This window comes from Erythrolamprus reginae, chromosome 1 (assembly GCF_031021105.1).
Source record: "Erythrolamprus reginae isolate rEryReg1 chromosome 1, rEryReg1.hap1, whole genome shotgun sequence".
Lineage (NCBI taxonomy): Eukaryota > Metazoa > Chordata > Lepidosauria > Squamata > Dipsadidae > Erythrolamprus > Erythrolamprus reginae.
In genome coordinates this window covers 175,558,280-175,584,937 of record NC_091950.1, presented here as the reverse complement: position 1 = coordinate 175,584,937, position 26,658 = coordinate 175,558,280, and the positions used below count along the sequence as shown (strand labels likewise).

At 38.7% G+C, this 26,658-nt stretch overlaps 1 protein-coding gene and 1 long non-coding RNA gene across 2 annotated transcripts in view; one reads left to right on the top strand and one right to left on the bottom strand.

The window, feature by feature from the left end:
- The window catches only part of EPC2 (enhancer of polycomb homolog 2), a 77,190-nt gene extending 68,309 nt beyond the window's left edge, over window positions 1-8,881 (bottom strand). The window contains exon 1 of the mRNA XM_070731493.1: window positions 8,382-8,881. Coding sequence (XP_070587594.1) covers window positions 8,382-8,534 — 153 coding nt within the window. The 5' untranslated portion in view covers window positions 8,535-8,881. The remainder of the gene's footprint in view (window positions 1-8,381) is intronic.
- Window positions 8,882-13,347: 4,466 nt separating this feature from the next.
- LOC139159729 (uncharacterized) lies at window positions 13,348-20,751 on the top strand. The gene is made up of 2 exons (XR_011557827.1): window positions 13,348-13,408; window positions 20,452-20,751. It is a non-coding gene; the product is annotated as an uncharacterized lncRNA (long non-coding RNA).
- The last annotated feature ends 5,907 nt before the right edge of the window (window positions 20,752-26,658 follow it).

Sequence of the window (26,658 nt, the reverse complement as noted above, 5' to 3'; positions counted from 1 at the left end):
AATGATATAGCAATGTTTAAGAGGAATCTAATTTTTATAATGAAAAATAAACAGACAAAAGTTAGAATGATAGGGCTAGTAGGGCCCTTGAAGGTCTCATAATCCAACTTTACTTAGCAGCATAAATCACATTAAGTCTATTCAATTATATATTTTTATCCCAAAGAACAGTTCTTTCATTAGACCGTGGGAGATAATTTTCATATATTTGTCCCATTTTTCACAATTTCCAATCTCATTTAAACCAATCAGAAGGTTACAAACATTTTTTTTGTCAACTCTTATTCCACAAATGAAAGTTTCCCATCACCAAATTACTTCCTAAGACACCCCCAAACACACCCTTTATCTGCAAGGTCTGGTTTTCTATATATTTACTTCCGGGTTATTATCAATTTAGACCAGTGATGGCAAACCTTTTTTTAGTTCAGATGCCAAAAGGATGTGCAGGTGCGGGAAGAGCCTTCTCTGTGGCGGCCCCGACCCTCTGGAATCAACTCCCCCCGGAGATTAGGACTGCCCCCACCCTCTTTGCCTTTCGTAAACTTCTCAAAACCCACCTCTGTCGTCAGGCATGGGGAAATTGATTCCCCTGGGCCGTTTCCGCTTTATGTATGGTCTGTATGAGAAGTATGATTGTTTTCACATTAAGGGTTTTAAATTGTTTTTATGTATTGGATTTGTACTGTTTCTTGTTGTGAGCCACTCCAAGTCCTCGGAGAGGGGCGGCATACAAATCTAATAAATAAAATAAATAAATAGGGTGTGTGCACTTGCCTACACCCATAATGCAATGTCCTCCCTCTGCACACAGTGTTCAGGAAGGGCTCTTAAGTCTGGGGAGAGCAAAAACTGGCCAACAGGCCAACCAGAAGTTGGGAAATAAACTTCTGGTTGGCCAGTTGGGCCGTTTTTTGCCACCCTCAGGCCTCAGGAGGGTTTTCTGAATCCTGAGGGGAGTGAAAATGGCCAAAAAGGTGGCCAAAAATCAGTTGGCATAGGGCAACCCGTCAGATAAGGCTCTGTGTGCCACCTGTGGCAGGCATGCCATAGGTTCGCCATCAGTGATTTAGACGTTCCCAAATATTGCCACTAGCTTTGACAATTTCTTATTTTGTGCTGTGTAAAGGTTTTATTTTCTTAATTCTTTGGGAAATAAGAATTTGAGACCCAACCAAGTCAACTCAAATTGAGTTTGTCATAGAAGTGTTAACATATTAATATTATACATCGTGTTTGGCTGTAATTAAAGGATATTATAATACGTAAAAACTAAGGACTGCAGCTACACTTAGAGCACTGCACATTTACAATTTTAAAGATAGCCTGGATGAATACTGAAATATATAGGGAACATTCATCCAGATGCATTTCTACAATACAGGAGTAAGACCTCTCTTTCCCAATTACTTAACTTCAGCACTTTACTCCTCAACATGTTTTGATGGGGTATACTTTCATTTGGTGTCCACTTTTATTACACTTAGTTTGTCAGAACTATCTTCCTCTCAAATATTTTTTCTAGAATTTAAGACAAAAATATCCTTCTGAAATTAAAATGATAGACTTTAGACTTTTGGAGTTGCTTATTTCCACATGCTTTTTTGACGGTAATATATAATCAGTGTATTCAAAAAGTATAATGACATTTAGCAATTTGCACCAGATTTTAATAATATTAAGTTGCAATCTTGCAATTGTATTGTATCACAATTTTCAACTGCTCTTATTTTTAATAGACAAATCTTTAATCATCAGCAAATTACTGTAGAAATAGGTCCCACTATATTCAGTGGCACTTACTTTTGTGAAAATATGCACATACATTTGACTGTAATTACTTTAAATATACCATTATTATTTTCTATAGATGTATATGAAATGCTTCAATGTTGAGTACTAGCTATTTCCCGTATTTCAAAATTGAAAATGAAAATATTTTAACCCAATCCACTGAAATAACTGAATTAAATCATTGGAACTAATGTACATTTGCATTACACTGGCATATCGACTTAGGCTACATTAAATGCACCAAAATCTTCAATAATATACAAATCCTGTAAAAGAAATAACTTTTGACTTAATATAGACTTAATATAGACTTTTGACTTAATATAGATTGGCAGATATCATATACCAGCAAAGGTTATGATATACAATATTGTATATTGTAGATGTTGTAGATAGCCAAAGTGAGGGCATACGTTCTATTGGAAACAACTGGAGTTTGGAGTCTAAGCCAGGCCTAATGTAACCTGAAGCCACAAAACCTGGGTGGGCGTGGCCAGCTTGACATTACTCACTCCTACCTAGTCACATGATCCACCCTAGCTACACCTACCCCAGCAGGTCATTAGGACAGGTAATTGAGAACCACAAACACACCACCCCCCATCTCTCCTCTCCTTCTCTATATCTATGTCTCTCTCTTCATACATACATATATAATAAAAAAACTCCAAGGTATTTAATAAAACCCTTAACTTTAATCTTAAATTAGTGTTTAACATGGAGCTCCAATTCCAGTTAAGAGAACAGCCCTGATACGCCATGTACATTCTGGTTAAACATATAATGAAGAAAAGGGGACAACTGAATTTTATGATGGCTCACTGAATGCTTTTAACAAATTCTGAAATTAGAAAAGCTTTATTTATATATATGCCCGGGGCCAAAACTAGCCTTCCTTTCCCTATCATCATAATTCATTTTGGGCAGCTAGGAAATAATTAAGGATGGAATAATGAGAGCCATGGATCTTCAGCTCTCCTATCAGGTCAGTTCTCAACTGAAATTCATGATTGGGATCTAGTTGATTGCTATATAGGGGATCAGCAATTTAACAGAAACTTTATAGTGTTTCTGTTAAATAATTATTTTACTATAGAAACATAGAAGACTGACAGCAGGAAAAGACCTCATGGTCCACCTAGTCTGCCCTTATACTATTTCCTGTATTTTATCTTAGGATGGATATATGTTTATACCAGGCATGTTTAAATTCAGTTACTGTGGATTTACCAACCACGTCTGCTGGAAGTTTGTTCCAAGCATCTACTACTCTTTCAGTAAAATATTTTCTCACGTTGCTTCCGATCTTTCCCCCAACTAACCTCAGATTGTGCCCCCTTGTTCTTCCCTTCTGAACCTTAACTCTTTCACATATTTAAATGTTTTGATCATGTCCCCACTTTCCCTTCTGTCCTCCAGACTATACAGATTGTGTTCATTAAGTCTTTCCTGATAAGTTTTATGCTTAAGAACTTTCATCATTTTTGTAGCCCGTCTTTGAACCCATTCAATTTTATCAATATCTTTTTGTAGGTGAGGTCTCCAGAACTGAACATAGTATTCCAAATGTGGTCTCACCAGCGCTCTATACAGTGGGATCACAATCTCCCTCTTCCTGCTTATTATACCTCTAGCTATGCAGCCAAGCATTCTACCTGCTTTCCCTACCGCCTGTTCACCCATTTTGGGACTGTCAGAAATCACTACCCCTAAATCCTTCTCTTCTGAAGTTTTTGCTAACACAGAGCTGCCAATACAATACTCAGATTGAGAGTTCATGATAAATTTCAAGCAAAATTACAAATTTACTATTTCATTTTATATTTATATTTTGTATTTATTCCTGAGTTTATTTTGGCTGTATCCCACTTTTCCAATGGTATCTCAAGTTGTCATATATGATGTCCTTACAAATACACTGTATATTTACATGGTAATTTTGTTCATAATATTCCTTTCAAGTGAATAGAAAGGGAAATACGATGGCGAAAAAGACCAAGAAATCGATCGAATCTGCCCTGTTTTTTTAAATTTCATTTTTATATTTTTTAATTTTTATTAATTTTTGTCAGATGTCATGATTACTATGCACCACGTCTTGCCAGTATCCCCACTGACTTTGCTAGTTGAAAGCTGGCAGAGTACATCATAAATGGTGATCATGTGACTGAGGAATGTTGTGGCCATTTTAAATGTGAGCCAGTTGTCAAGTATCCAAATCATAATCTAGTGATCATGGGAATATTGTGAATGTCACAACTACAAAAAACAATTTTAAGTCCCCTTATTCAGGGTCGTAATTTCAAATGGTTACCGAACAAGAACTTTTGGGAAGATGGGACAGGGTTAGCGGTTTTATGGTTAGTAGAATTTGAGACTGAGTTATAAAGAATAAACTGGAATCACACTATAATTTGTAAACATGGTAATGTTCTTGGTTTAAAATAGCATAAATCAGTACACCCTCATTTTGGTGGAGGGATTTGAATGAATGATGTTGGGTGGTGGGAGCACGCATCACTGTGCACTGTCTTTAGTGTAGTGTGCATCTGTTATTATTAAAAATTAATTAAATTTATTCTTTTAAGAACAGTTACTGAATGAGGACTACCCGTACAGTCAGGTTGATCAATAAAATAGTACATTGATTAATACATTTAAAGTATAACATTCCCATGTCTAAATATATCCAGCTATAAAATTCATTTATCAACAAAAAGTGAACAATTCAAAACCCTTTAAGAAAAAAAAATCATTTAGCAAAAATCTTAAACTAGATTTAAACCTTAAGAAGAGTGATTATAGTAGTTTGGGGTTATATAAATCCTACTTAAATCTAATTGGGAATACAACCCATAGCTGAGGTTAGTCTTTAGACAACAAATCAAAATCAGTGTCTGAATTTGCAAAAAAAAAGTTTTCCTAATTGTGTAGCAAGGAAAATATATGGTTTTTTAAATGATATGAAGCTTTTCATAAGAAAACTGTGCAGTTTTTAAGCTTTATTATATGTGTAATTTTGTTATTTTGAGTAATATCAAATACGCCAACATAAAATTCCTATATTAGAGATGGCCCATGTTAATTTTGGACGGAATTAAATGATACTTGTACAAAATGATTTTTTAAAAAAAAATTAATTGGACCCTCTTAAAAGCAATGGAGTACTAGAAATGTCAAACTATTATTTAATTTTTGTTTTCCATCAAATAATTCCATTCTGTAAACTTAGATAATCTAACTAATGCAGCTCACAAAATACTGTTATGTTTATACAAGTACTCAGTGAGACCCAACAACAAAGTGGAATGAGTCATAAAACTAAGGAGCTTCAATTTGCAAGATGCTGTGGGCAATTAACCAAACTACTGTAACAGATCAAGGTCACTTTGAATTGAAAGCAGGTGTTGGTCACAACATCCAGTATTCCCCTCCTTTCCCATTATAGCATTTATTTATTTGTATAAGTGAGAGTTCCTTCTGAAACTCATCTAGGCTCCACAAATCGGATAGTTTTCTAGTTGGTGAAGGTTTAAAAGCAGAAAAAAATCATATCTATTCATCCTATTCTGGCTAAATAAAATATTGGTGAACTAAGATTCATTAAACTCAATGCCACATTCCCAGTCACTTCATAATAAACCCATCCTGTCAGGTCCATGAGTATATTTGTATGCCGCCCCAAGTCTACGGAGAGGGGCGGCATACAAATCTAATAAATAAATAAATAAAATAAATACTATACATAAGACACATCATGTATTTTTCTCAAAGAACAAAAAGAGCAAAACAAGTCAATGAGAATATAATCAAGTGCAATACAATTAAGTTTTATAGAAATCTTTTTAAAATCCCTTCATTTATTACTACCATACTGTTACATAGAATAAACTGAAATCCAGAAATGAAGCTCTGCTGGATGACACCAGATTGTCTTGGTGGTGCTTGTCATTGATGAAGAGCTATTTTACAGGGGATCGGTTGCATTTTAAGAACCTCCCTGTGAAGAAGCTACACTCCTGCAATTGGTTGCCCACCAGGATCACTTGGACACCCCTGCAAACTTCAGAAGTAGGATATGAAAGCTGTAATAACTGAGCAGTTATTTCCTAGAAACTGTTACTGAGAGGCAGACTGCTCTGATAGCAGAAGGAATATATAAGTCATTATGACTAAAGCCTAAGGCTCTACACTCCCTATATCTATTTGGACAACATTCAACTGAAATCTACAGCCCCCCTTTTTTTGTTTTTTGGCCACCTGACCTTGATTTTTTTTATTGACAACTACTTGCAGTAGAATAGGCAGAATATTGGATTAGAATTCAATCATGTCTGAAAAAACTTTCCATGAGAATAAAAATAACTGATTCAGTGTTTACTTACTTTATATAATCTGTACATTCATATTTAAAACAAAAATGTGCTAAAATACTTAGAATGAGTGGCACACACTTTGGGAATGCTTCTTAGTTAATATAATTAGAACTGACTATAATTTTCAAAATTCTCTCCCTATGGTTTGGAAGTACTTTCCAATAAAATTAATGGATTATACATTTATTAGTTTGTATGCATTTCAAAATAGCAGAAAATGTTAGCATAAATTATGGGAATTTTATTTAAATTGCTTTATTAAAATTTCATCCATAAATGGATCACATTTTATATCTAGTTTAAGAGGATACTGTTAATGTTACCTTTAACTCAAATTTAGACTAGCTGTTTAGACAATTCCACTTTTTGCGAATTACTGTATTTTTACATTTGACTAATGTTATTCTGTTTTCAACTAATCTGTACAGTTAAAAACAAAAACAAAATGCATAAACATTATAGTTAGCATTACAAACATACTTCTGACAAAAAGCTAGTAATGAACTAGCAACATTAAAGCACCACTTTAAAATTCATAGTAAAAAAGAAAACAGCTAGAATGTAACCAATCAAGTTACCAATCAAGCTGTCTATTTTAAAAGGCTAATGAGAAAGCCAATCATAAAGAAGTGCAGCCTTTGTTGTTGTTGTTGACAACTCCAACCTCTGAAAAACCAATCAAATACAATGTGGGCTGGCAATGAGGCGGAGATATCTTTTCATTGAAGAAATTCCTAAGGACATTTACTATGAATTCTGTATGCCCACATTACCCTTGTTAAGAGCAATTTGTGCACAATAAGCACAAAATAAAATGATAGAATATATAAAGTCCAGTTTTGAGGGCAAAGAATGCATTCTTTACCCAAGCAAGGGTACAGGCAACAGCTATTTACTTCATAGAGATATTTAAGTATTTGTTTTTTAATGTATATATTTAATTTTTTAAAAAAAATAATAAATAAATAAATACAAACATTGCAAAATAGACCATGAAGAATTACACATGCAGGTTTAAAATTAAATTCACAATGGGATCAAATGTGACGTATAGTACCATGTGTTTACATCAAATTAGACTCAGTCTATCTTTATGTAAGGAAAGGAGTTCATTTCCATTTGTCAGTGACACGAAAAAGGTAAAAGTCCCCTGTTTAATCGATGTCAACTTAAAATTCTATGGTGGCATTTAAAGTATTTCTCACTGAACTGTGTGAGTCTGTGCAATCCTAACCATAGCTAAATTTACCTCACTATAAGCATACATAAAGATTTCCGGATTGCCTAAGGAAAGAATTGCATTAGAACCCCTGTTTCGGCGAGTGAAAATAACCCCCCACCCCGACGTGTCAGTTAACAGATGTGAAGATTATATAGAAATTCAAGATGTTTTACTTTGCCTATCCCATACATTAGCCAAAGCAACTGACAGCTTAAGCTCCTTCCCCCAAAGCATGGCTTGGAAAAGCCCAAGCTGTCAGAGAGAAAAAAAAAGTGGGGAGGGGGGGTCAAAGCCCCAACACAAAAGGGCACAGCGTTATTTCATGAAAATGTAACGGGGATCCAAGACTTTGCTCGCTTTTCCCCAAAACTACGATTTGCTACTTTTATGCAGACGAAGAGCTACCCCCACTGGTTGCTAAAGGAGCCGCCAGCTTCAAAGCGAACCGGGGGGGGGGGAGAGAGAAAAGGCAAAGCCTGTCTTATGAAGAATTGAAACAAGGACAATCCTTGCATGGGCAATTGGGAATCCTAGCGGTCCTCCAGGCCGAATCGGCAAAGGCCCGGCTGAAAATCAGAAAACCCGGCCGCGGCGCAAGGCAAGCTCCGGGTTTTACAGCTCGCAAGACAAGTTCCGGCAATAGCGGCCGGCGCGCATACTCTTCCATTCAGGGACGCCTTTTGCGCTTCCTTCCAGTTACGCCAGCGTAAGGCCTCCCCCTCTTTCTCCCCCCCTCCCTCCCTCCCTCTCCCGCTAATCAAAACACTTCGCGAGTCCTGGGCAAGCAAGAAGATGGCGGAGCAAGGCCCCGCTTACGGCGACGGAGGAGAGCTTACGCTGCGCTCTTTACGCAGGCCCCATCGGGGACGTGCGCCGCTGCGGCGGGAAGCGTGCGTAGCGGCGCTTAGTGAATGCCAATGGCCTATTTCCCGTGAGGGGAGGGGGACGTCTGATAAACAATGGTGCCCCCCCCTGCGCGGCTCCCTTACCGATTCCTCCTCCTTTTCCATGCCTGTGGGCATCTGCGGCACGGCACGGTTGATGGAGACGCAGTCATTGAGATCGGGCATGTCCTTGCCGCGGTAGATAGGCAGCGGTTTGGCGGCGTCTAGCGCCCGGGCTCGGAAGGAGAGTTTGCTCATTGTCTCCCCCTCACAATAACACCCCGGGGCCGGGCTGGGGGAGCTGGGGGGGGGCGAGAGGGACCCTCACTACGGCCTCACCGCCGCCTCCCAGCCGCTCCCGACCCCGGCCCGACACACCATGGAGAGCCCGGCCGCCCCGGAACAGCTCCCTCGAAGAGCCGCCCGCAGCCCTAGATCCGCGCCGGGGTCGCTCGATCCGCTCCCTGCGCCATGGCAAACATGGCGGACATTAACCAAAGCGGCCAGCGATCCCGGCAACCAACGCGAGAGCGGGGAACTGGTGGAGGGAGGAGAGAGAAGAGAGAAGCGAAGGGAGGGAGGGAGGGAGAGCGAGCAGGCAGGCGGACGGGCGGGGGGACGGTGGAGCGAGCCGGAGGGAGGGAGGCCGAGAAGGAAGGAGCCGAGGCGGCTGCGTGCGCACGCCCAGCGGCGAGCGAGACGTCTCCCTTTCTCGTCCCCCCCCCCCCCACGGCATACACATACACACACGCACCGGCTTGGCGGCTGAGGGGAGAATGTCTCCCGTCCGTCCTGCGCCCCGAGCCGCCTTGCGTGCATCCTACAGGGCACTAACAGACGCTCCCTCAGAAGGGAAGGGGCCATGCCGGTGTCTCCCCTCGCCCGTTAGCGTTGTCTCCCCCCTCCCTCCCCGAAGGTCTTGCACGAATAACTACTCAGTTGCACACCTGGTCCTGCTGTGGGGTGACGTTGGAATGGGCTACGCCCCACCTCACCTTCCCCTTCTCCCCCCACCTCACGCCCCATGTACGCCCTTCAGGTAGCGGGTCGAGCAGAGTTTTGGGGGCTGGTCAAATTGCGGGTGGACTTGTGACGGAGTAAAACTGGGGGCGAAATGGACCAGCGAATCTCGGCTTTGGGAAGATGGAGTTCTTCCCGATTTGCAGTATCTCTGTTTTTTAAAAAAGAGGGTTTGTGAAGAGCTTTACCTTTTCCTAGGTAAACTAGCCAAGTAAACAAATTCCCCGATCAAGAAACTGCCAAAGATTCATCAGTAAACAGCTCAACCTGCCCAGACAGGCAAGACACCAGAACATAAACTGACAGCATCCTTTACTAGCACTGATGATGTTGCCTAGTTTGGGTAATGAAAAGTCTGCAAGAAAACAAGCAAGCTCAGAGAGCACCGAGGACCCCCACCCCTCATTTCAACTCCGGACCTACAAATATTCTCCTTTATTAAATTAGCTAAGCCCCCTCAATTTTAAATTAGCTATGTATAATTCTTTAGGACATCCAGAAAGCGGTATAAATTTAGAGAGCACTGGCAACTGCCACAGGTGGTCCTCAACTTATGACCACATTAGAGCCTAAGCTTTCTGTTGCTAAGTGAAATGTTTATTAAGTGAATTTTGTCCCATTTTATCACATTTGTTGCCACATTAGTTAAGTGAAAGAGTGCCGTTATTAAGTTACTGGTAAAGCTGTTAACCGAATCTGGCTTTTCCATTGACTTGTCAGAAGGTCACAAAAGGTGACCACATGACTTTGGGACAATGCACATGTCATAAATATGAGCCAGCTGCCAAGCGTATGAATTTTGATCATGTGACCATGGGGTACTGCAATGGTCATAAGTGAAAAAGATTTATAAGACACTATTTTTTATAACTTTGAATGGTACACTAACATACAAATTGTATGTTGAGGACTATTTGTAATGTGATTTTAGAAGCTGTAGTGTAAACCTAGCCAATTATAGATTAATATTTGGATATACTGTATAAATTATAGCCAAACTCAGAAAGCACCAAGGACTCTGCTATAGGTTATTTGGTAAAATATAAAGTAGCAAAAAAATGGGATGCCACAATGTATATACCCCAAGCACATGTTGACAAAAAAGATCGTGTCTAGCAGGTGACAGTACCAGGCTGAACATCCCTGAAGCTAAACCAGGCAGGCTTGGTTGGGATTTGGATGATAGTCCATCCAGTAACACCAAAGCCATAGGCTAGATTATGAACATGAAAAATCTCATAAAGCAGGAGTGACCAATCGCTTGGGTACTGTTGCTAAGAAAACAGCAGGGTTGGATACATGTTGATAAAGGACTCCTTAGGAATCATTCTGAACTCTGAAGTGTTTTTGAGAGAAGGAGCAGCAATGAGTAAATAAACAAGGGAGTTGAGCAAATCATCCCTTCCAGATGGGAAAACGATCTCAAGCTTTCAAAGTGTGGAGGATGTGAAGGAATAAAAAGGGAGTATAAACTTAGTATGAAGTGGAGATAGCAGACAGAGAAACTTAAAAGGCCAACAAACAAAAGAAAGTTCTTTTTCACACAGTACATGGAACTGGCTGCAAAAGATATGAGTGATGCCACCAGCATAGAAGGCTTTAGAAGATGATTAGATAAATTCCTGAAGGATGAGGTTATTGGTAGTAATACGTTACACCAATGTCGGAAGCAGTATTCCAGTTGATATGAGTGACTAGGTTATTGTGCTTCTTGGAGCTCTGCGCTAGGCAGACAGAGTAGTTGCCTGTTTAAGGCCACCCCAGTTCTTGATTTACAACCCATGTTTGGTTGTTAAAAAGTAGATTAGAACATGAATAAATATATAATTATGATAGCATTAAAACTATTGATTATTACTAGTTTATTTATTTAGCTGATATTTAAAATGCACATACATTTTATATTATGCTGTTGTACCTTCATGTGTGTTGTTGGCAAGAGTACAATCCCAGTTACTTAGTAGGTGTGATGTGAATGGACACTGTTTATTTTATAAAAATTCCAAATATATTTAGTAGATACTGGATCATTGATGTCTCCTTTGTATATGTTTACGATTAGGAAAACTCTTGACATACTTTCAATTTAAAAATAAAACCTATGGTAGACAGAATTTTAACACTCCTTCCAGCGTTTTGCATGATGGTGATCAGCATTATTAAATAAGCTCATTGGTAATTTAAACGTCACATGTGAACATGTGTTTGATTAGTTATCTGTGGATACCTTGCATGGCATATTCTTACTCAAATGTTTACATGAGATTAGGCAAAACAACTAGTCAAGTTATGCTAGTTGGGCTTTGGTTTTCAAACCCTAGAGTTGATCTGGCCTGCAAAGAATTCCATATCTCTCTGCTGCCATCTTGAGCTATCCAAGATTTGGTAATCCTTCTCATGCAGTTTTTATTAGTGTCTTGTACATATATTTCAACAGGAAGACTGCATTTTTCCTGCTCAGAACAGCAGCTAATGGGAAACATTGCATTCTAATGGCAGACCTTATTTATGCCACTGATATCATTGATCTCAAAATTTTTGTACCAGTTTTCCTTGCCACAGTTCTGAATTATTCAAATTATAGAAGGACATCGCCTCATGTCTAATATGCTGATTTAAGTGTGAAAGTGTCTGGAAGCAAGATTGTACAATGTGATCATATAGTATAGTTACATATTAGATTACTGAGTGTAATGTTCATATTTTCATATTATAATTGAATATAATTACATAGAACTATATAAAAACCAGTAACAGTAACCTAGGATGAGTACTAATATATATTGTCCAGCAGCAAAAAGTTTCAACCAGTTTCATTATACTAATAAATTCCTTTATTAGAAAAAAATGTTTGTACATTTTAAAAATCTTTATTCTATATCACAAACCAATATGGCAACTAATCCAGAACAAATCCCTAAATACCGTATTTTCTGGACCATAAGATGGACTAGAAAACAAGACACACCTTAGTTTGGGGAAGAAATATAGGGGGGGGGGAATCTACCTACAAGGTATTTATCTGGCTAGCGTCCTTAGTCTGGTCCATTTCAGCATATTATTTTATCCCCTGGTTAGGGCTGGAAAAAAAATCTTTGGAGGGTGTAGCAATAAAAACAAGCCTGCAAAGACAGGGCTGCAGGGAAAAAATTCTTCAGAGTAGCAATGAAAAAATCCTCCAGGCTGGGAATATCGTTAGCATGTCATTAGAAAAAAAAAAGCTTCGAAAAAGCTACATTTGGAGTATAAGACACACCCAAATTTTCAGCCTCTTTTAGGAGGTAAAAGGTCCATCTTATACTCTGAAAAATACAGTAACTAAATTAACACAATGTTGAAAAGTTAGTGACATAAAACTCATGTTCATACATAATTTGTGACTTTATTATATTCCAACCTTTCCCTATTCCCTATTAGAATCACTATGTTTTGACCCACCTTCATGATTCCTTTACAATTTCCTAAATTATATTTAATGGACATGCGGCACAACTGACATTTATATGAACATGTGAGAATCAAAATAATACACCTTCTCTGACAATAGCTATACAAAACTTATCAACATATTACTTGAATAGCAGTGAATTATTAGTTTCTGTTAAAGATTGCAAAAGTACATTCAGTTTTTAAAAGCTTACAATAATACCTGCATGAAGTACAATAAAGTACTTGGACAAGATTTAGCAATATGTGCAATATATCCTGCACATATTGTGTAATTATTGCTTAGGTTTTGCCAGAGGCATTGCTATGGAAGGCAAAACATGCTAAAGATATGTTTAACATTCAACAGACAAATCATTTAAATTGCAGTCCTTGGAATGAAATGTAGGTAGAGTTCATATAAACCTTATACTGTGTTGTGGACCCACTCAATAGCTTGTGGCAAGTTACTGCCTCTAGGAAGAGGTGAACTCTATGGGAAGGAAGAATGAACTATAAAGCATCCTGTACTGACCCTTACAAACTATTTTAGAGTATGATTTATAGAGATTTTGATTTAAATTCTGTATAAGCACGATAAGAAAATTAATCTTTTAACATTCAGGGCAGATGATACCTTCACAGTCTTTTGAGAAGCACATTCTTTCACCATGCATTTTGAAAAGGTACATTTTGTAATTGGTTTCCCTTCCCTCCCTAATACTTTCTAATATACAGTAAAATAAAATAAATTTATTAAATAAAATCACAGTGAAATTTTCAGTGATTGTGAATAAACATGGAGTGGGGAGTAATGAGGAATGTGGAAAGTGAAAACAGATTGCCTGAGTCCTTGTAACAATATTTTTCACATAAAGCTGGACAAGGAACTCTACCACTAAGAGCTACTTTGCAATATGGAAGAACCATATAGAATGGCAATTTTAATAAAAGACTTCTAATGTTGAAAAGGACCACTGGTTCTCAATCTGGGGGTTGAGATTGCTTTGGGGGATCAAACAATCATTTCACAGGGGTCACCTAAGACCATGGGAAAAGACAATTTCCCCATGGTGTCAGGAACTAAAGCTTCTATTCTGGGACCTTGGAGCATCTTTTTACAATCTGACCAATCAGGCATTTACAGTGGGGTTATCCCTCTGATTTTCCTGCCAATCAGCTTAAAGTTCTGTTGGGAGAATTGGTGCTAGACCTATGGTAGATAACATGAGGAACTTATTAAGGGATCGTGGCATTAGAAAGTTTGAGAACTACCAATTTAGACCATCAAAACTCTCATCCTAATAAATCCAATCTAAAGCATCCATGGTAAATGATTCTCCAGTCTCTGGTCTAAGAAATCCAGGGATGCCGCTGGACTGATTGATTTGACTGAAATTACATGTGGACCGTCTGATCTGACTGAAATTACATTGAATAATATAAATTGAAATTAAATACTTTTAAGAATTAAATGTTTTTAAGAAAATTAAAATTAAAATATGTGTAAGAATATTTAAAAATTACTAAAAGATATTAGCACCTTCTTTTCTCTTTTCTTTGTTCTTACAAAAGTTATAAATTACTATATATATATATATGTATGTATGTATGCATGCATGCATGCATGTATGTATGTATGTAGATATATATGATGGTCTTGGTATATTCTGATATATATGATGGTCTTGGTATATTCTGGTTTCTTCCCGTGTAGGATTTAGAAATTTCTGGCAACGTTTCGATGAGGTCCCACTCGTCATCTTCAGGCTGGTGCTTCTGTCCTTTTTCTAGGGCAAACACAGCGAGACCTGAGCTGCCTTCCTTCTATAAATACTGGTGGCTAGGTGTGGTTTGATGGCTCAGCAATTGCCTGCTGTGTAGAAACTTCCTGGTGAGTCAGTGGGGTAACACCTGGGGTCGTTGATTTAACTGAGGTATGCTGATTAGTTAATGATTGTGGATTGGGGGTGATATCCTGTTAAAATCCAATATATGTGGCTGGGCAAATTTTACATGGTATTTGATAAACTCCCTGGTTTTCTAGCTAGCCACATATATTGGACAAACTAACAGGAGAGTAAATGCACGTGTTGCAGAACATAAGAATGCATTAAGAAAAAAAGAAAAAACCTCCTCCCTTTTCCAACACTTCAAAACTACAGAACATGAAATTGATTTTGACAGTACTAAATTAATTTCCAAAACAGAACACTACAGCAAAAGAATAATCATGGAAGCCATCGACATAGAAAAACATCCCCAAAATATGAACAAGCAGAATGATACCTCCCACCTACCAGACATCTGGAAACCAGCCCTCATTAACAAACATATCCCAGCCATCAAACCACACCCAGCCACCAGTATTTATAGAAGGAAGGCAGCTCAGGTCTCGCTATGTTCGCCCTAGAACAAGGACAGAAGCACCAGCCTGAAGATGACGAGTGGGACCTCTTTGAAACGTCACCAGAAATTTCTAAATCCTACACGGGAAGAAACCCGAATATACCATCATACCTTTTTTTTTCTCTTTTTTATTTTATTATTCTGATTGATTGAATTATAAATTGCTTATTTGATTTATGGTGATAAATAAAGTGGGAGGAAGGGGAAAAGATAAGGGAGGAGAGTTACAATAACAGGAGTAGGATTAATATGGGATAATAACTAGCACTAATTATGTTAGGTATTATATAGGAAAGACATGAAACAACAAAGAGTTAAAATCAATTGATTAAGGAAGATTATCACTGAGTTCAATAGTGGAAGACATTTAGAATTAGGGATAATATTAGGTAAATATATAGATTAGGGAAGATTATGGCACTGCATTTAGCAGTGAAAACAATTAGAATAGGGAAGATATGACAGTGACACATAGATTAGGGAAGATTATTATGCTGGGATTGGCAGCGGGGTTTATATTATCACACTAAGAACGGCAGTGGAAAATATGTAGGGAAGAATATTAATAGTTTGTTTTTGTTTTTTTAATTGAGGATACTTTTTGCATAAAATAATGAAGTAATAATGGTTTATATTTATTTTGATTTGTTAAAATAGAAATGACATACTGATATAATGAAAGAAGTGAAATAAATGAATTGAGTAGGAAATGTATTTTAAAGTTTCTAATAACAACCATTCCTCCTATGTATAGATTAAGATACAATATGAATAGTGTTTTTCCGTTTCTTATTCTTTTCCGCTCTTCTTTTTCCTTTCCTTTTCTCTTTTATACTTTTTTTCCCCTTTCGTTCCTGGGCTTTTAAAAAGACGTAAATTTGGATATTTTCTATTGTTAAGGGCAGTTATAATAAAATGAGGTTGGTTTTTTTAATGAAAGTAGGAATGTGTTTTGTAAGAACACTAGAAAGGGACTGAAGCACCATGGCATAGTTAGGAGAAACAGCAAATAGCCAAGAGAAATTTAGATAGCACTTTAAATATAAATGAAAGCGAAGAACATTATCTAAAATCCAGATGATAGCATTTGGAAAGGAGGTAGCATAGGATGAATGATATATACCAGAAATAATTGGATAAATAATTAAAAAAAAATGATTAATTTGACTAAGAAATTGGCATTTGATATTGTATTGTATTATATTTTAATTTGAGGTATGTAAATTGGAATCTCTGTAAGGTGTGAAAAACAATAAAAAATTTATACCCACAAAAAAAGAAAAGAAATCCAGGGATGCCAAAGTCACTAACTACTCAAGGTGGTCCATTCTACTGTTAATTATTCATATATATATTTTCAATTGATTATCTGCCATCAAATCCATGTCAATTCTTAGCAACCAGATAGATATATTTTCTTCATGGATGGTCTAACTGGTTCTTTCAAGTCTTCCAACAATACATCTATTGCTATTGCAACTAGGACCATCTTGCTGATGATGATGATCATCTTTTCTTTCCTTCCACCTTTTCCAATAACTTTCCCAGAGAGCCAAGTTTTTGCATACATAATGTGTCCAAAGCATCATCATTTGAAACTGGTCATTTGTGCCTCCTGTGAGGGCTTAGATTTGATTTGTTTGATTTGAGCCATTTCTTCATTGGTAATTCGTCTCATTCTATTTTCAGGAGTCTTCCCCAACACTAACGTTTGAAAGCATCTTCGGAGAGGGGTGGCATACAAATCTAATAAATTATTATTATTATTATTATTATTATTATTATTAATTTATTTATTCAATTTTTATGCCGCCCTTCTTCTTCTTCTTCTTCTTCTTCTTCTTCTTCTTATTATTATTATTATTATTATTATTATTATTATTATTATTATTATACTTTCTACACTGTTTCTCCAAAGTCCAATTCATAATATTAGAAAGGCTCCCCACAACCCCACCCCGCTAGGTTGTACTGAGTTGTATAAAAATCGAGGAAAAGCAAACTAGGGTTATTTAATTATACATTCAAATGTATTTGTTATTAAGAAGCAAATGAGACCGAGTGAGAAAGCAGCAATATAGCTAATTACTACTAATGACAAATATTTTAAAAATGGGTGAAAGTCTCAGGATTCTGTCTTGATTTCTACCCTGGTTCCTGAACCACTAGACCCATGATGGCGAACCTGTGGCCCACGATCCATCGCCCCAGCTCAGTTCCACTGCACATGTGCACACATCTTCCACTAACCAGCTGGTTTTGGGGTCTCTGCCATACATGCGGGGGGTGGGCTGAATGCAGGAGATGTGCATGCATGCACAGGGTAAATTATGTATGTATGTATGTATGTATGTATGTATGTATGTATGTATGTATGTATTTATTTATTTATTTATTTATTTATTTATTATTAATTGGATTTGTATGCTGCCCCTCTCCGTGGACTCAGGACAGCTCACAACATGTCAATAATGCAATTGGATCCAATGAATATAGATAATTAGCTAAAAACATTATAAAAACTAAATATCAAAATCATTCATTCAATACGTATGCGGGGGCCACATGTCCATGTACAGGGGATGGGGTGTGCAGGGGGTTACACATACATGTCCAGGGGTCACTTATGCACGCGCAGGTATGGGGCGCATGTTGGGGGATCACAGGTGCATGCTTGAGATACAGGTGGTCATGGGGTTGCACACATGCATGGAGTATAGGGCGTATGCAGGGGGATCGCATGCACATGTGTGCGGGCAGGACACATGGGGGTCATGCACACATTGCATCATGGATGCGCACGGTGACAAAAAGATTTGCCATCACTGCACTAGACCAAACTGACTGTCTAATCCACAGGTGTCAAACTCATAGCGTCACGTTGCCATCACGTGATGTTTCATAACATTTTTCCCTTTGCAGAGCTGGGGTGGGCATGGCCTGTGTGTGACACATCCTGCCCATGGGCCGCCAGTTTGACGTCCCTCTCTAATCTAAGAAATTATTAACGTTACTTAGCATTGTCATTGCCAATGTCCTACTAAAAATAGTTGTAGCAGTGACTCCTAGAATTAGTTTAATACTGAAAAAAAAACCAGAATACTAATCTAATACATATCTCAGCTCCACTACCAACCAGTCCTAAGAGCTAAATCCATACAATGCCACTCACTCCACTGTTACTAAGATTAGCAACCAGACTGAAAACAATCCAAATTAGCAACTAAAAGCCACACAAACAAATCTCCATCTTGAAATAACACTTAGAATAAAGTTAAATTCCAAGAAGAATATATGGAACAGAATGCCATTCACGCCTTTGGGAGATCAATTTCTGAATCTTCTGTTCTCTTAAATAATGAACAGGGATTAAGTCAATACTCTGAAATATGATAGTATAAGAAATAAGACAACTGTATTCTGCAAAGCATCTGAAATCTTCAAGTACTTTTCAAAGATCATTTTAGAACAACACAATAGATTTAGCTCCCAGATTACTGGACCAGTGCTGATATATTCTCAAGATAACACATGTATCGTTTTTACAAGATCTTTAGGACATGCTAAACTCTTACCTTCAAATCCGTAAGTAATTGGAGCAATAATGAAGAAGTAACAACTCTTCCATAATTGTTGAACCCAGCTAGAAGCAGCATATGGTTGATGGACTTTTGGCAACATCTGAAAGGATAGTTTCATCTTTGCCTATTTGCAAGAAAGGTTCGATAATCAGCTATGACTTTGTCATCACCCCTAGTAAATTGCAGAAGATTCTGGCTGTGTTTGTGGATGCTTATTTAGTTCATATGAAACTCTGTCTAGGTCTATGTGATCTGAAAAAGACAATACTGAGATGGCCAGTTTGCATATTCCTGGGGAGATTCGATTCTGCAGCCCAAGGATTACCCATCTAGTGCTTTCCAGATACCTGACACTACATTTCTCACAGTCCAGTGGCATTAGCCATTCTGACTGTGAATGAAACTCCCAAACAGCTGGAAACTATCAAGTTGCCTAACTCTCCGTCAGATTGCTACTTCAAAGACTAAAGTGAATTTTTACACTTTTTTAAAAAACTCAGATGGCCTGAATAATTTATCTAGACAGATGCCTCTAATGTGGACTTTTTCAAATGAAAGAAATATGTTGCAATAGCACTCTGAGGAGGTGGTCAGCCAGATTCTGCTTTAGAACATTTACGTGTATGTACCAATTTCCTGAAAATTTTGTTCTATTTTCAACAGTTTGTCCCATCTGAAAGTTCTCCATATTATTTAGAAAAATAAATACAAGTAGACAATCTGGTTTGCCAAGTGTTTTGAAAATTATATATCTTTAAAATTAAAACCAATGAGAAAATGTAAATAGGAAGTAGATAGTGAAGGCAGGCATGAGTCATTAGATGGGGAAGAAGTTAAAGGAAAACTAAAAGAGGGTAAGTTGATAAGAAGATAGGATTCATAAATTTTCCTCACTATGAAAGACATTAACTATTTGTTGGGTGGGAATCTGAAGAACTAACACAACTCTTTGTGACAACAGATAAAACTTTTGAAATCATCTTCAAAACTAAAAGTAAACTCTTTCCCCACTCCCATAGAGTTTAATCCAAGATTTTATTTTGTTTGTTTGGATTTCTAGGCTATCCTTCTCCAAATGGACTCAGCATATGCTTACAGCATATAAAAACAATACAAATATAGAATTATGAAATCCAACCATAAAAACTAAGCTTAAAAAACCCAAATTTAAAACCATTCAACCATCTTCATCCAAATTACAGTCATACTGTGTATGTCACAGACATACAGAGCCATAGATTCTGAGTTTATCCATTTAAGTTGAGAACAATATGATTTTTAGGACAGCCAAAAATAAATATTTCTTACAGTACATTATTAATCTGCATTTTTAATACGAATAAAAGAGTGATAAAATATGGATGTACCTATACTATTGTTATTTTTCTTATTTATTGGAGTTATTCTTCCTCTTTTAGAATGGGTGCATATCATGTTTTTGGATTTATTTACTTAAAGACATTAGTGAGTTTCAATTATAGCTATGAGAATTTCAAATGATTCCGCTAAAAATGAAACTGGTAGCAATATTTTAGCCACTTCCTGACTTTTCATAATATATGCTAATGGAAAGTTCATGCATGATACATATCTAAAACTTACATCAAGAGGCTACAAATTGCAGAAAATATAAATTAAGGCAGCTTATCGTGAAACCAATGCATTAATCCGTCTTAAAATTATGTTGGTTTAAAACAGAGGCTGTGTATGCTTTAATATAAATGTGTCTTTCTTTGCAGAGAGAACTGGAAAATACCAAGATGTGTATCAGTAATGGGTTTCACTCATCTTTGCTACTGGTTTGGAGATGTGCTCATGTGCTGTTTCTGTGCATGCACAGGGCATCCATGATAATGTCCGGGTGGACGGGCGGAGTCTCCCACCACCCACCACCGTTACTGGTTCACCTGAACTGGGCAAAACGGTAGAAAACCACCGCTGATGTGTATAAAATGAAGTCTCCTTGTAACTGATTCCGAGATTTTAAAACATTTTATTTTGAGAAATAAAGGAGAAATAACATATTCACAGGCTAAGAATTATGTTTAGCCATTTATTTTCAATCTGTGTTCATTAGTGTATTTTTTATATAAGGGGTATAGCTTGTTTGTAACTCTGCTGCTTGAATTCTTAACAGTATTACTGTATTCTAAATACTGTAGGTAGGTAGACGATTCTGATTGTAGGCATTTAGTTACAGGCGCACAAAGCTGCATTGTTCCGTGTTTGGGTGATAAAACGTAGTATAGTTGCTAGCGATGCAGAGTGTTTATGAATATCTCAGAAGCTCTGGATATGAAGTTGAAAACAGGAAAGTGCTTATGATCAATTTTTGAGAGAGGGGCAAAAATTGTTAGCCTTTTTTTCTTCTTTTTTTGCACTTCAGCCTTTAGCTACTTGACTGTTCTGCATACGGTATTTGGAAAAGAAATCTGTTTATGAAATACCATTCCAGATTTCAATATTACCCTCCACATTTTCCTCAAATTCTGCCTGGACCATGTTTGCTAGGGTGCCTGATTGATGGATTCCTTTCCTGTTTACCCCGTCCACCCATGCCAAGAAAGCAAGCATTGAATATTTTTCTTTCCATTGATAATTATTTGAGGCCGCGTGATTTCCATTAATAAACATTTTTGTTATTCATTCATCATTCATTCAGTTGGGATGCTTCCTGATTTCATCCAAATCTGAGTGGCTCACAATAATACATACAGAAAAACAGAAAAATACAACCCTTCCCTTCAAAATAACCACGTTCCAATCGTAAGGTGGCAATCCAACAATAATGCAAACATAAAACTTCACAAACAAGGAAGCCTCATCTACTCTATCCTAAGGCCTGGGTAAAGAGCCAAATCTTTAAGGCTTTCTAGACTGTCATTGGCTGAATGAATACCAGAGGTGATGTCATTCTAAAGGTCATGTGTGCTGCTAAAGAGAAAGTGTGCTTTGTGGGTCCTAAAAGATAAGACTTCTTTAGGGGACTCAACGTGCATTGTGATAGGTAGCTTTGCAACTAGGCCAAGCTCTATGCCATGTAGAGTTTTATGGCTGATAAATCACTTTGAATCACACATAAAAGCACAATGACAATCAATGCAGCTCATAAAGAAGATGCTTCACATGGGCATCCAGAGACACATCCATCATTACTCATCCTGCTATATTCTGAACCAGTTTAAAGTCTTAAAGGGTGATCTCATGTAGAGTGGACTGCAGTACTCTTAGGTGACAAGGGCGTGAGTAACTGGAAGACTGATCGATTCAGGACGGGGCACAATTGGCACACCAGATGGAACAGTGCAAACACCCCTTTGGCAACAACTGTCATCTGCTCATCAAGCAGGAGCTCTGAATCCAAGAGGATGCGTTCTTAACCTGGATGCTCCTCCTTACTGGGAAACTGCAACCTCAACTATGAGTAAGGATGAAAAATCCTAGCAGCCAAAGCCATCGGTCAAGATACAATTGAAGCAGAGTTGATTTCTCTCCATGTAGGCCCATAGAGGCTCCAGGCTTTGGGGCACAATTTTGATGGCTGGCCTGCAGGTCAAAAGACGTTGATGATGTTATCTATTGAGTCATGTCCAACTCTTGTTGATTCTAAGGTCCAGATCTGTCCAGGTCTTCTTGCACTACTTCTTTGAGTTGTTCTATGCTCTGGTGGTGTCAGCTTTGAACATGGTGTCACCATGTTCATTGGTGAACTGGTTTCCTTTTACCAGTAACTCTTCCAAACATAATTAATTAATTAATTAATTTATTTATTTATTTATTGGATTTGCTTTTTCCAGTGAATCCCCCAAATGACAAAATAGACACAGTTTTGTGATTTTGGCTTCCAATTTTTGGCAAAGAAACTTGGATATCATCAGTATTTGTTTATTTGTTTTATTTATTGCCTTTCATAAGCTACTTAAAACCCACCTCTGCCGCCAGGCATGAGGGAATTAAGATTTCTTCTCCCCCTAGGCCGTTACAATGGTAGGCATGGTATGTTTGTATGTGTGTTTGGTTTTCTATATTAAGGGGTTTTAATTTGCTTTTAGTAGTGGATTATTATTGTATATTGTCTATGATTGCTGTTAGCTGCCACGAGTTTTCAGAGAGGGGCGGCATATAAATCCAATAAAACTTGAAACTTGAAACTTATTAATTGGATTTCTGGGCCTCCTCTCTCCAAAGACTCGGGACAGCTTATAACATATAAAAAACAGCAAATTACAACAGCATTAATCCAATTAAATTAAAATTAAATAGCTATTTAAAATCTCTGAATATTAAAATCAATCACACCCAGTCGTACAACAATCACAATCATTCGTTGGCCGGGGCCAAGATCTAATCAGCCCAAGCCTGATGAAATAAATGAATCTTAAGACTCATACGAAAGGCAAGGAGGGTGGGGGCAGTACGGATCCTCAGGGGGAGCTGATTCCAGAAGGCCGGGGCCTCTACAGAGAAGGCCTTTCCCCTAGGTCCCGCCAAACGACATTGTCTAGTTGACAGGACTTGGAGAAGGCCGTATATTGATTATGGAAGACCAGACACCAGCAGACACTAGCAGTTTTATATTTCATCAGTTAAATAGGGCAGGTGAGACTATGGAGCCCTGGAGCACCCCACAAAAGCGGCACCTTAGGAATGTGGCTTTTCCCCACAGCCAATACCATGTAGAACTGACTATGAAGGAATGCCCACAATTTCCATCCCCTGGATTGCATCCAAAGAAGGATACTGTGGTCAATTTATTTATTTATTTAATTCGATTTCTATGCCGTCCTTCTCGAATAGACTCAGGGCGGCGTACAACATTAATACAACAGAATACAAGAAATCTAATATCTCTAAAAATAAAAAAAAAATCTAAACACATTTAAAAAACCCATGCACATTTGCATGCCTTCATCAATGCTATCAAAAAGGCACTGCGAGATCAAAGAGCAAGAGGATGGATGCAAGGATGGGGAATTGGTAAAATGTTTGTCAAATTCATCTGGTTTCACACACATACACAAAATCAGCCTTTTAGCAATGCACCAAAGCAGCTTTGTTTTGTTTTTGCTTTAAGACCCATAGCTACTTCATCCTGGACTGTTACTACCTAGCCTAGCAGTCCAGGATGAAGTAGCTTTAGAGGGCCCTGACCACTGACCTGAAGATGCCATCCCAGCTACAGCACACAGTAGCCAATTGGAATAGAATAGAATAGAAATGAAGAGAAGAGTGAAGAGAGGAGAGGAGAGGAGAGAAAAGAAGAGAATCCTTTACTGGCCAAGTATGATTGGACACACAAGGAATTTGTCTTTGGTGCACATGCTCTCAGTGTACATAAAAGAAAAATATACATTTGTCCAGAATCATGAGGTACAACACTTAATGTTTGTCATAGGGTACATATAAGCAATCAGGGAACAATCAATATTAATATAAATCACAAGGATACAAGCAACAAGTTATAGTCATACAGTCATAAATGGGAGGAAATGGGTGGTTGGAGGTTCTTGTGTTTTACAAAATGAAACACAGCAGGAAAACTGGATAACACCATTTTAGCCAGTCTACTTCTTTTGATGTGTAATGGGAAAGTCAGGCAGAAGTTCCTTTCTCAGTGAACTGAGGGCAGGTAACACTTTATCTTTTGGCCCTGGAGAAACAATTGGTGATCTGTTTGGGTTGGGGCAACTTGATCTTCAGCTTCAATTGCAACAACACAAGAGCACGCAACAGATTCAAACTTAATATTAAGCGCTCCAAACTTGACTGTAAAAAATATGACTTTAGCAACCGAGTTGTCGAAGCGTGGAACTCATTACCTGACTCAGTAGTGTCAACCCCTAACCCCCAACATTTTCCCCTTAGACTCTCCACGATTGACCCCTCCAGGTTCCTTAGAGGTCACTAAGGGGCGTGCATAAGTGCACCAGTGTGCCTTCCGTCCCCTGTCCAATTGTCTCTCCTTATCTCATTTATCTTTTCTTCCTTTCAAATTTGTTCACCTATACTTTTATATCTTTTCTTCTATTCTTTTCTTTACTTATATTATTACATATCTATTCTCTTCAATGTGTATTATGTATTGGACAAAATAAATAAATAAAAATAAATAAATCTTGCAGATCAGCCCTCTGAATAGGTCCGAGAAGTAAGCAAGCTAATGGAAGAAGAACCCAGAGGCATGTGGGTGGGGGGAGAGAAGAACTTCATTTAAAACTATGTGAAACTAATTAGAGAGAAGAGATTTGAAATGAAACTGTAGTCCTTAAAAAAAACAAATTCATGCATCAAGCAACCTGTAAACCTCACTATGTTTTACTGAGTGTATCACATTTGGTTGGGTTCATACACATAAAACATGATTTACAAATAGCAGTGGCTGGATTCACACGCTTAAAAAAAAAGCAAGCCAAACACATTATAATTTATCATAATGTATGGGCCAGCAGGTTGATGACTGTATTCTACGAGCAGAGGAGGATTCGAAAAATATTAATTCATTGAAGCGGTGGATGGGATGTGCCGGTGCCTGGAAGCTGCAAGGATCTGGATGGGGGCCAACAGGCTCAAGCTCAACCCAGACAAGACCGAGTGGCTTGAACTGAGGGCAGGCAATGGATAACTGTTGAATCCTATGTAAATAGTTGGTTCCATGAGAAACGCTGTCTGAGCTGGAAACAGGAAGTCGCGCCTGATTGGCTCAGACGCTGGCTGCTCTCTTTTGGCGGGAGCCGCAAATGTATAAAAGAGCGGCTTCTCTCCAGGTTAAGCCAGACGTGTTCCCGCTGATTGTCACTTCCATTTTAAGAGCTGAATAAAGGAACCGTCTTTACTTAAGCCTGTCTCTGGACTTTTCACTGGCGACGACGGACGGAAGAACCACGCGTGCAAGATGAACAACCTTCAAATCGGCCGGGCTCCTGAGTTCTTCGATCCGGAGAAATCCTCCTGGGACGCCTACATGGCCAAGTTCGAGATCTTCCTCAAAGCTGCCGGAATAAGGGACGCCGACGCCGAACGAAAGCGGGCAATCTTCCTGAATTACTGCGGCCCAGAAATATTCGATCTCGCCCAGACTCTCACTGATCCGCTTCCAGCCAAATCCGTCGCTTGGGATGTCCTGCAAACCAAGCTCGCGAGCCATTTCAAGCCTACGAAACCAGCCGTCGTTTTCCGGCACCAGTTTTCAAGAATGGCCCAGCTCGAATCCGAATCCATTAATCAGTTCACTACGCATCTTCGAACGGTGCTTTCAAAATGTAAGTTTGATAGCCCGGAAGCTCGCCTCACTGACGCCCTAATCTTCGGTATGAGAAATGCCATGGTCCGAAACAAGCTCCTCACCGAAGACGAGCCGTCTCTCCAGGCAGTAATCAAGCTGGCACAAACCGCAGAGGTCGCCGACGCTGCTGCCAAGGAGCTGAAGGAGCACGACAAGCGGGAAGTCATCGCCAAGATCGACTCCACGTTTTCCCGCGCAGAGGCCCCAGACGACCTCAGCCCACCAGCCCTCAACGAGGACAGCTGTTTTCTGCTGCAACAGGACCAGCCGAGACAACCCAGATACCCTCGCCTCGTCGCCCCCTGCGCCGGCTGCCGAGGAAACCATCCGCGCCAACGCTGCCCTTTCCGGGACGCCATTTGCCGCCGCTGCAACCGACGCGGCCATATCGCCGAAGCCTGCAGAGCACCCTTGCCTGAGGAATCTTTCTCCACTCCTCGTCCTCCTCGTTTCCAGACCCAAACACCTCAACCGCGCGAAAACCGGTTTCCCCGGTTTTCCGGCCGCAAGAACTACTCAACCGCTAACCACGACTACTCAAGAGGTAACAATCAATTTTCCGTAAATAGCACGGCAACAAAAAATGGGGGCAAGATTGTAATCTCACTGCTCCTAAACAACAAGCCATGCTCTATGGAACTTGATACGGGGTCTAAATACACCA